The sequence below is a fragment of the Pogoniulus pusillus genome, chromosome Z, assembly GCF_015220805.1.
Source record: "Pogoniulus pusillus isolate bPogPus1 chromosome Z, bPogPus1.pri, whole genome shotgun sequence".
Taxonomy (NCBI): Eukaryota; Metazoa; Chordata; class Aves; order Piciformes; family Lybiidae; genus Pogoniulus; species Pogoniulus pusillus.
This window is the reverse complement of record NC_087309.1, coordinates 77184795-77196369: the sequence shown is the minus strand read 5'-3', so window position 1 is coordinate 77196369 and position 11575 is coordinate 77184795. Positions and strand designations below refer to the sequence as shown.

General features: G+C 41.4%; 1 protein-coding gene across 1 annotated transcript; it reads left to right on the top strand.

Annotated features, from left to right (window-relative positions):
- The first annotated feature begins 476 nt into the window (after positions 1 to 476).
- Positions 477 to 10250, top strand: LOC135193082 (fructose-1,6-bisphosphatase 1). Its single transcript, XM_064176556.1, has 7 exons — positions 477 to 659; positions 2793 to 2955; positions 4470 to 4562; positions 5582 to 5725; positions 6976 to 7113; positions 8357 to 8476; positions 9289 to 10250. Exons 1-7 carry the CDS (start codon positions 490 to 492, stop codon positions 9478 to 9480), a joined length of 1020 nt encoding a protein of 339 aa, XP_064032626.1. The 5' UTR covers positions 477 to 489; the 3' UTR covers positions 9481 to 10250.
- The last annotated feature ends 1325 nt before the right edge of the window (positions 10251 to 11575 follow it).

The window sequence follows — 11575 nt, the reverse complement described above, 5'->3', positions numbered from 1 at the left end:
CAAAGGGCCACCGCGACCCGCGTCTCGATTCACTTTCTGTCCCATTCACACACCGACTCCTCAAGCGTAGTGTCCTCCTCAGCGAGTGGGAACACGACACGCTTTGGTGAAAAAAAGAGAATGCCTGAGGGGCTTCGCCACCGCCGCTACTTTAGGGCGTCAGGAAGAAGGTGGTGAGAGACCACTCCTCTCATCCCCATCCGCGCCTTTCTCCAGCCCTGGGAGTTGAAGAGGTGGGGGAGCGAGTGGAGACGGTTGACAAACCACCGAGGCCAGAAGTAACCCCGACTCCAGACGGCGCCGAGCGCGCCCCCGTCCCCGTCCCCGCCCTGCCACTGTCCCGGCCCGTCACTGTTCCGGTCCTGCCGTTCCGCGGCTGCTCACCGCCCGGCCCCGACACGCCCCGAGGCCGCCCAGGCCACGCCCCACAGGGGTAAGTGGCGGTGGCAGTAGCAGCGGGGCCAGCTCCACGCTCCCAGAGCCGCCAAGATGACGGACCGCTCCACTTTCGACACCAATGTCATCACCATGACCCGCTTTGTAATGGAAGAGGGCAGGCGAGCGAAAGGCACTGGGGAGTTCACGCAGCTCCTCAACTCCCTCTGCACAGCCATCAAAGCCATCTCCACCGCCGTCCGTAAAGCGGGCATCGCCAACCTGTGAGTCCCGGGAGCGGTGGTAGCACTCCGCATCTGTCGTCATCCCCGAGAGTCCAGGGGATCCTGCCGCATACGGGGTGGTGGGGATGGGAGTGAGGTCCTTGATAGATGCAGGCCGTGGTAGATGTCTGCTGCTGACAGACAGTCACACAAATCTTCAGCAGGTTTGCATGCTTTGAAACAAGTGACCAACGGAACTGGCCAAAGATAAACCCTTGAAACTATGGCTGGATTATTGCTCATTGTAGCGGCTTAATATCAGAGCACCAGCTTACGCTGTGAGGCATTGAATCCAATTCCGGGGCTGGGGAGAGTTCATTAAAACAACCTGGTTTTCTTTGTGACACGTGTCCAAAGTTTTTTAAAGCAGCGCTAGTTAGAAACAGTTCCTGAATCTGTAGTCAGCCAGTAGGAGAGTTGCTCTGTAGATGCATCAGAGGGAAGTTAGCACTGCTGAGATGTTGAATGACTGAAACTGGTTGTAGATAACAGCCCTCTACGTATTTTACATGTTGTTGATCAACCAGATTGTATGCTGATTGGAGCTTTAGATGTAGTAGCGATATATTTGCCCAACAGGCTGTGTAGTGGAAAATAAAATAAGCAAAAGGTCTTTGACAATACAGAGTAACATTTATTACAAAACATCAGAAAGTTGAATATTTTGGTGACTGAAGTTAATAGAATTGGAGCAACTGCAAGACCGAATAAAAATACTTAATATATTTTTCTCATCTTGACTTCAAAATTGATGTAACTGTGTTAGCTTTTCAGTCACTATGTGCTATCTCTTTCATATGCCTCCTATGTCTACCAGTAAGACCAGACTTTTCAGCTCTGTGATCTGTATTTGGTCCTTGTGTGTCCTACGTGTGTGTCTGTTGGCAGCTGCCCACAAGTTCCGTACTTTGACTTACGATGTCCTCTGGTGGATTTGACTCTCCACCAGTGCAGAGGTAGCCAGCTTTGGATTTTTAAGCCTTGTTGAGGCATACATTTCTCACTGTGGGACTGCATTTTGTAACCCGTGGTGGGATTTTGCTTGGCTATGAGGGACTGTTGACATACAGGTATTGCTGCCACCCATTTCTTTGGATCAGCCTCAGGTGCAGTTGCCTAATAATTGCTGAAGTGTAGACCAGCTGCAGACTTTGCACAGGGCACCCTGATGTCCCCTCCCAGGAGTCCATAGTGGACAAGGTACAAGAGCCATAGCTGCTGGTTGTATGGAACATTTACTCTGAGGATCAGGACTTGTACATCTGCTCACAAGAATGGTGTTCAAGGTGCGTTTTCTTCTGAAAACACTTTCCCATTTGCAGAAAAATATCCAAGCCCCTCTAGCAGAGAGAGGGAGGAAGAGAATTAACTCGGATCTTTTGTCTGAAGAAATGCAGTACATTGCTAAAGTAGTGCATTTAGCATTATTGCAAAAAGCCTGAAATACCAGTATTCAATCTAATCAATAAATAATAGCTGAAAGACATAAGAGTAATCTAAGTTCATGCAGAGCTGGCTGTTGTTTTTCTCTTTTAAGAGTCTAACTTTCCCTCTCTGTTTTGCACGCTTTCAAAATCACCTGTCACGAGGTCTCCTAGTACTTCCTGATGCAGGTTTGTTTGATTCTGCCTGGATTAAAGGGGTTTATTTGTTTTGTATTTGTAGTTCTTGATTTTATCCCCAAAGAAATGATTGCTACTTCCACTCAAAACTGAAAGCATTGAACCGTAAAAATGGTGACTTACCTGTGAGCCAAGTATTCCACTGTAATTCGTACATCATACTTCTAAGGAGGAACAAGATACACACGGAAGTTGTAGGTACCTGGTGTCATCAAATTAATTGTTACTTTTCAAGTCTTAGCTTTTTTGGCTATGCAAATACAATATTGAAATCTAGAATTCAGGTGATTCCTTGTTTTTCTATTCCTCACTTCAACGTCTTCTTCCACCATGGCAAATGTTAGCAGGTCTCATTAAGAATCCATTGGACAGTAAATAAATATCAGGCTTAGAGAACTAAGATCTCATTCAAAAGTGTTTTATTACAAGTATAAGGTTGCTGGAAACAGGGTGCTTTGGAATATGTAGTGCCCTGTTCTCACAAAATCCTCTCTTCTTGCCATTGCTCTAGCTATGGAATTGCTGGGTCTACCAATGTGACAGGAGATCAAGTAAAGAAACTGGATATTCTTTCCAATGACCTGGTGATTAACATGCTCAAGTCGTCCTTCAGTACATGTGTTATTGTGTCAGAAGAAAACAAAGATGCTGTGATAGTGGAAGCTGAAAAAAGGGTCAGTACCTTTTAAAGTTCTCCCTGCTTGAATTAAAACCAGACTTTACCAATGCATTACTTCAGATCTGAGAAACTGAATCTGAGCTACAGATTTCAGAAAACCCATGCTTTTCTGTGCTGGCAAGTAAAAGAGGAAGGGGCAAGTGGAGAGATTGCCAGTCAACACTTGTCTTTTCTGTTGTTTCTGCTCTCAAGAAGGACGTTTGTTGGCTTTACTCTGTTGTTCCTCCCCACCTTCCTCTTTCCCCCCACCTTTCTCCTAATTGTGAAAGAAACTTCTTCTTTTGCCTATCTGATCTCTGGAACTGTTCTGTGAGTCAGTAAAGTCCTTTTGTGAAGTAGCTTTAGCAGTAGGATGTTGAGGGGCTGATTTGTGCCGTCAAATCTCAAGCCCTTTCATTCAAAATAAGTCAAGAAAGATTTATCAACAACTTCTACTTACTTTTTGTTATTTATATTTACAAGTCCATATGCACTTGTTAAGTGATAGTTCCTTTTTCCCAGCTAGTGTTTCAGTATGATTGTGTGAAAATCTGGATAAAAAAATAGCAAAAACAAACAATAAAATACAATTTAGAAAGTGTGACAGCGTTTGCTTTGTCAGTTCTTCCCCCTGCTGAGAAATCTTCAAAACTGATTTATAGATTTGAGATTAAAGGAAGATTACTTGGATGAATATAATCTTAAATCTTCCAAGATAACTGAAGGAGGTTCAATGTTAATGCTTTTCTAAACTATTTTGTTTGCCTTTTTCAACCAGAATTCCTACCTGCAGAGTGGAGGGGTGCTGAACTTAAATAAATTTCTAGCATGTGGGGGAAAATCAAATGAAAAGTGAATAAACACTTGCTGTTAATATGCATTATTATTAAAATTAATGTGGATAAAATAAGAGTTTGGGAATATCCCAAAACTCAGGAAAAGACTGCAGATAGACTAAGGTAATTTCTGACTATCTGTCCACTCAAAGCACAGATAAAGTAAAATATATAGTTTCAGAATGTTAGGTGTTTAAGATCTTTTTAGTGTTTCTATCTCTGCATGGAAAAGGTTGGTCTTCTTCATTTGTCTTTTGACATATAATTCAGAAAGCTCTTTGGTTACATAAGATGAGAAACTGTAGCCTAAATGCTAGATGTTACAGGATGTCTATCAAAATGGATCAGCACTAATTAAATAAGTGTAGCTAAATTAAGAGTTAAAAAATAAGCTCTTTGTGTATATTAAAAAATTGTGCAGGAAAGCTTCACCTTTCCTATGTCATTGCCAATTGCTTATGCTAAGGATTTTCCAGCTTCTGCTGTGGCACAAATCAGGAGTTGTAATCCAGAATTGCACCTGGGCCAAAGATTTCTAACCTTTGAATTCAATTTCTTCATAATCTGTAGAAGCCTTTTCATTTATATTGCTTTGAAAGTGTCTGAAGAAATGTAGCTACTGAAGTATTTTTATGCAGGGGAAATGGGTAAACAATGCCACTAACGTAATTGTTCCCTCTTTCATGTTTTCTAGGGTAAATACGTAGTCTGCATAGACCCTCTAGATGGATCTTCAAACATTGACTGTCTTGTTTCCATTGGGACCATCTTTGGCATCTACAAAAAGGTAAAATGCTTTCATTTAGGACAGATAGAACTGTTACTGTGCACCTTTTCATGAAATGTAATTGCATGTGAAGACAATAAAGTCTAGCTAAACTTGTTTGTGAAAGACACTTTGAGGAACAGCTTTATGTTAAATCTGCAATTTCAGACACTTGAATAAAACATCTGTGAGAGATTTGCATTAGCCTTGTAGAAGAAGTACCTATGTGTCCATGGAAGCCCGTCTGATGTTTAGTTAGCCATCTAAATGAATTGCCCCTTTCAAACAGATCATGTCTTGGATTTTATGAATATTTGTGTTGAGACAGAACACCACAAAGTTGTCATCTACTTGGTGAGTGTGCTGTCAGGTTTTCTTGTTCTCTGCACTAATAGTGCTGTTAGCCTAAGGATAGGCTTCAAACACAAACCAGAGCTGAAATATGGCATGCACATTTGAAGTGTCTAATGCACTCTGAAAGGCAGAAATGTTCTCTGAAGGAGCGTGAAATACCAGACTTACAAGTCACAAGGTGGGGAAAAATGTCAGTCAGTTAAAACACATCCAACTGTCTATTTCAGTAATCTTTTTTATGTTTTCACATATCCCAGAGTAATTATTATCAATTTAATTGTTTGTATGAAGCAAAAGAAAGAACAACAACAAAAAACCAAACCAAACCAAAAATCCCAAGTGCTTTTGATTAGTTTTGAACTCTCTGAGTCATATTTTATTTCTTGCTCTTCCAACTGTGCTTTGGAGCTTTCGTTTGAGCTGTGTTCATCATCACCCACAAGGAGGTACACAATTTTATACTGTCTTTTTAATCCTTTCCTGTTTCCTGCATTCCAACTAGGCTTATACAAGAGCATTTCTAGATCAATGTATTTGTCTCCCTCATATAATTTGTATTAGTGCATCCCGTAAGAAGCTCAGCTGTGAATCATGGAAGCATTTGTTCTACCTCATGCATGAGTATGGGGTCCAGTCATCTACAAACTACAGAAAGGAAGTGAAGCTGACAGCTCTTCTTATTCTAGGTGTCCCCCGATGAACCTTCTGCGAAAGATGCTTTACAGCCTGGGCGTAATCTTGTGGCAGCTGGTTATGCTCTCTACGGGAGTGCCACAATGCTGGTACTGGCTACTTCTGCTGGAGGTGTCAACTGTTTTATGCTGGATCCGGTGAGAATGTCTTCTGTGTCTTTTTGTTTCTTTATTAGAGGTAGCAGAAGAACTGTTTGCTCACCACCACCAAAAAAAAATAAAAAGCCACCACTACCAAACCCAAACCAACTAACAAAAAAATAAAGAATCAATTTTCAATCTAATTAGGAGAAATGAAGTACATTTAATGCCCTATCAGCAACAATGTCAAGAGATTTTTGTTCTGCCTGCCTGCTGCAGCAGTGCTATGTGTGATTCAACAACAGGAAGACAGTTGAGTCAGTGACACAAATATCCTTCATGTGCCATCTGGTATTTAAAATGAGCTGTTTTCTTCAATGCAGAATGCCCTTCAAGACTTATTTAAATGCCCATTAAGACTTATTTTTTTCCCTAATTCTAGGACCTTAGTAAACAAGGGAAACATAAATATTTAACCACCTTCTGTGTTTTCAGATCCCACCATGACGTGTAAAAGAGTAAGTGGTGTGTGTGGGTGCATTTGACTTTCTAGCATGCCTTAACTGTATGATTTTAAAAAACAAAAGTCATCAAGATCATAACATAAAGTAGTTTGCATTTAGTGACCTTTTTTTTTTTTTTTTTAGTAATCAGTTAGTCAGGCTACATCACCTGCCAGTATTAAATTTTCAGAACCTGATGTGGTCAAGCAGCATAAAATATAATTTGGTGCTCCTTGTTGAGTAGACACAGATATTCTTGTTTGTATTCAGATGGTAAATTTAACTTTGAGCATGCATGCATATTATTTTCTTTTTAGTGCTAACTTGGAAACTTACTTTAGAGAAGACTAAGCAGACCAGCCCTTATTTTCAGTGATTGTCTATCTTGATTTCAGGCTTCCAGTTAGTCCAAGCTTAGACAAAATAAAATTTATTAGTATATACAGCTATTTGAAGATGTTTATGCATTCCTTGAACTGGTACTGTCAGTTTCCAAGCTCCTCAGAGCCGTACTTCTGTTTAAGTCTAGTGGAAAAGAGTGGAAAAAGAAATACTTTTACAGGCAGAAGCAGTTTTTGATGTAGAAAAATTATAGAGAGCTGGGAATGGTAGCATGAAGAAGTTTGCATGACTTCAGGATTCACACTCAGTTTGTGTTTTATGGAAACAAAACACTTTTGCATGTATCACTCTCTATCACAGTTACTGAATTGGCAGCAGTGGTGTGGTTTTTGTTTTTGCCTTGCTTTGTAAATAAATGAACAACGAACATTAACAAAGTGGTTTTCTTTCTTGTTTTGTTAGGCTATCGGGGAATTCATTTTGGTGGACAGGGATGTGAAAATCAAAAAGAAGGGAAATATCTACAGTCTCAACGAAGGCTATGCTAAATACTTTGATCCTGTAATCACTGAATATATCAAAAAGAAGAAATTCCCTGAGGTAAAAAAATCCTGGTTTAGAGAAACTTTCTGATGACAAGTAACTGTTACACTTTCCAACTTTATGATCGATCACTGTCTCATGCACTGTTCAGAGCTTCCTTTCCTTTCCTGTCTATTTGAAGTACATCTTCATGTAGGACTGGTAAGTAGGGAAGCAGCTGCTGCAACCAGACGTTTCACCACCCTTCAGTGTACTGCACTGCACCTCTTTGCATTTGGTTTGTAAAATCTTCCTTCCTAGCTGAGTGCCTGAGTAATGGTGCAGATGCAAATCTGGACATTCGTTGTTTAAGTAAGAGGAAGTCTCAGATGGTGATGTAGAATTTTAATCAATTTATGTGTTGGATTGCTGCTTCCTCACTGCAGAGTCCAAGTAGACATAGAGCCAAGTGGGCATGGCAGTGGATTATTGCTCAGTAGTAACAGAAGCTGGGTTGTGAGGGGGACCTGTCAAGAGGAAAACTAGTTTAGTTTCAGGAACCACTTTGTAGCCATACAGCTTCCTGCCATCAGGTGTACAGCTTCCTGCCTTCAGGTGGCCTGAAGCTCTAACGTGTGTTTACAAAAAACATGTCTGTGCTCATGCCTTACACCTGTCATCACAGGAGTTATGTTGACAATGATGTCTCATTTGCTGTTTAATGTTTACTATCATTAAGTGCTTGCATCTCTTCTTGACTTCCTGATCTTGCTTTGAGAAAAGACTGGTGTTTTCATCTGGCATTTTGCCAGACTTAATGTGTTGTTTATTTAGATATTAAAATGTACTATATCGAGTATAATAAGGAAATTAATTCAGTACTCAATTCTTAACTCTTTGTTACCAAATAAGCTGTAGAAGATGGCAAAAATGGGTAGAAGAAGTAGAAAATTTCACTTCTGTTGTTCATTGAAAGTTTTTCTGCTACAGAAGGAAAATCCTCAATATCGGTTCCTGGTTCTTGTTGGTTTTGCTGCTAGAAATGTAGTATTTTCCAAGGTTCAGAGGTGATGGAGATCTGGGATGTGTTTTCTGTTGCTGCCACTACCACCCACCTATCACAAAGTCTTCTGTCAGTCCTTTGCCTTGGATTTTTCCAGTCAGAAAATGAGTAAACTGACATTTTCTCCAAAACCACTATGAATACTATCAATGAATCACAATATGGAGGAGTTAGATGTTGGAACCTCTAAAGTGGGAGGGGAAAAAAAGCCACCCTGGTGTGATTGAAAGTTACATTTATTTAAATGTCTTTCTGCAGGATGGCAGCTCACCGTATGGTGGGAGGTACATTGGATCTATGGTGGCTGATGTGCATCGCACATTGGTGTATGGAGGAATCTTTCTGTATCCTGCTAACTCCAAAAGTCCCAAAGGAAAGGTAAACCCGAATAAGCCCAGTTAAAGAAAATGTTGCATTATCTAGAATATTTCCCTTTTCATGGATCAGGATTTTGATTACAGAACATGTGTTTTATTATGGATTATAGAATGTACAAGGGATGTACTGTATCATCTCAGCATGAACCGTGCTGGCCTCAGTCAAGTGAAACATTACAAGGCAAAGCAAACAACCCACATTAGCCTGAGATTTCAGTCTCAAGCTAGCGTATAAGTAGCCCCAATATAGTATGCCTCTGCCAAAGGGAAAACTTTCTGCACCTGGTGCTTTGTAAAACTGCCTCATCTGGAGGAACCATGCCTGACTGCCTCTGCCAGGACAAGTCAGTCAGGGAAGATCGCACACAGGCTGACGAGGGGAATGTTTATCCAGCAAAGACCTTTCATCTGTTTTGTAATTGTCTGTCAATTATTGCTTCAGATTGCAGATAAGTTGCAGTTATTCATTAGAGAAACCCAATGGCACACTCATGGCCAGTGTTTTTCTTACTTCTCACTAAGACCTACATGGTCTGCTGCCTTGTTTAATGTTGTGTGCTATCTCTGTGTAAATACCACAATACAAACATGAGCTATGGAGAAAGCTTTCCAACTGGGCCGAGCTAGCATTGACTGTGTTTTTCTTAAAATAAGAATCCACACAATTTCATTCTTGAGTCAAAGATTACATGAAATAGGGAGTGATCAGAGTTCCAAATACTTGGTTTCAAATCAAACTCCAAATATATTTACATTTCATGTTTCTCAGCATTAGCTGGGCTGACTGTTGCCGTTTTGACTCTTGTCTTCTAGCTGAGGCTGCTCTATGAATGCAATCCTATGGCTTTTGTTATTGAGAAGGCTGGGGGAATAGCAACAACTGGGCACCAAGCAATACTGGATATAATGCCTGAGGACATCCACCAAAGAATGCCTGTTATCTTGGGATCTCCTGATGATGTGAAGGAATACCTTGAGATAGTCAAGAAGCATTCATCTAAGTAAAGAATGCTTACTGAAGTCATTGTGTGGATGGGAAGAAATGCCTTACAGCTGGACCAAAGAGCCACCTGCAGTACTGCAAGATGGAACTGCCTGATCTCTGTAGCAAAAGAGAAAATGAACCATATTTTCCTACCATTTATTTTTTAAATTAATATTGTGCAAAGAAAGGCATTAAAAGAGTTGCATTAAAGGGAGAGTTAGAAGTAAAACCAAGGGGAAAATATGTTTGCTTTATCATGTGATTACAAAAAAGACACTGTGCTATACAAGGAAATACTGTGTTGAATTCAGTAATTAGGGAAAGACTCAGCTTTCTTAGACAAGCTGCAGCCTATCACTAGAATGTCTGACTCGGTCCTCTTCTAAAAGTCGTGTAGGGATGGCTCAGCAGCCTCTTATAGTGAGTGGCTCTTCCTAGACCAGTTTCCAGTTCTTTGGGGATAAATATAAATGCTTCACATGTTGTTTCTAGGCTCCAGAAGCTACTTAATGTACTTCATGTTTGGCTTACTCTTACTAAGAATTAACACTTGTGAAATACCTCTGTTAGTGTTTGTTAATTCTAACACATACTGTTAATGTTGGAAATTGGCTATCAGATTCAGTTACACAAGGATAGAAGTGACATTTTGAAGGTGGATTTTGAACTGTGTAAGGTGCTTATGTAAACCACTTTGTACCATTTTGCTGTGAAATTAGAAAGGAATTAGAAATTGCCAGAAATTAGCCTGCTTGCTTGATTAAAAAGTGAACCTATATGTTACTAGCAATCCCCACCAGGTGTTCTTTGTGTGACTTTGTGAGTGTGCTTTACCATGGAAAAGGATTCCCTCCATGCATACAGATATTTAATATGCTGACTCTGAGCGTGCCACAGGGGACATGATGTTAGTGCTGGACGGGCTGTTGGCTTAGGTACAGTTTATGGCTGTGGCTCACAAGATCTGTTAATCAGCCCAAATCTGCAAATCTTTGGCATTTCTCACTGGCCAGTTACCTTCACCAAACTCAAAACTAAGGAATGCATCTGTGCCACATTTGGGTAGACTGCCACTGAGCATTTATGAAAGCCACAACTTGGGGCACCCTGTTTATGGGTGCAATGAAATGCAAACCTGCCTGTCTGAGGATTTGGCATACATCAGTGCAGACAGCCTGTTTGAGCTTGGCTTTTCTTGAAGAGTGGAGGGCAACCTAGAGGCTGTGGTGTGAAGGCATGCTCAGAGAGGGCTCTCACATAAAAATACCTTAAAGGTGTATGCTTAAAGGACTGAAACAGTCCTGGAAATCTCCACTGAGCACTAGCTGTGCTGGGCACTCGTTTTTCATGCTTTGAGGACAAAAGGAGAATAAAAAATGTTTCTATAAATATATTCATGTCAAAATAAGGGGCAAGGGCAATCTCCACTCCTCATTAGATGGAGTGAGGAATATAGCAACACAGGGTGAGGAAAAGGCAGAGGTGCTTAACACCTTCTTTGCCTCTATCTTCAATAGTGGGACAGGTTGTCTCCAGGACAACTGGACTCCTGAAAGTGGCGGATGGAGTCAGGGACCAGTGTAGTCCCCCTGTAATCCAGGAGGAAGAAGTAAGGGACCTGCAGAGCCACTTGGATCCTCGTAAGTCTATGGGATCAGATGGGATTAATCCTAGGCTGCTGAGAGAGCTGGCAGCTGAGCTGGCCAAGCCACTCTCCATCATTTATCAACAGTCCTGGCTCACTGGGGAGGTCCCCAGAGACTGGAAGCTGACCAATGTGATACCCATCCACAAGAAGGGCTGGAAGGAGGAACCAGGAAGTTACAGACCTGTCAGCCTGACCTCAGTGCCAGGCAAGGTAATGGAACAGGTCATCTTGAGTGCCATCACAAAGCACCTACAGGTTGGCCAAGGGATCAGGCCCAGCCAGCATGGGTTTAGGAAGGACAGGTCCTGCCTCACCAACCTGATCTCCTTTTATGATCAGGTTACCTGCCTGGTGAATGTGGGGCAGGCTGTGGATGTAGTCTGCCTGGACTTCAGCAAAGCCTTTGAAACCATCTGCCACAACAAGTTCCTGGCCAAGCTGGCAGCTCATGGCTTGGACAGATTCAC

Coding starts and splice junctions, on each gene's coding strand:
- LOC135193082 (XM_064176556.1), top strand. CDS start 490: ATGACGGACCGCTCCACTTTCGACACCAATGTCATCACCATGACCCGC. Junction 4,563..5,581: donor TCTTTGGCATCTACAAAAAG/GTAAAATGCTTT, acceptor TTCTTATTCTAG/GTGTCCCCCGATGAACCTTC. Junction 7,114..8,356: donor AAAAGAAGAAATTCCCTGAG/GTAAAAAAATCC, acceptor GTCTTTCTGCAG/GATGGCAGCTCACCGTATGG.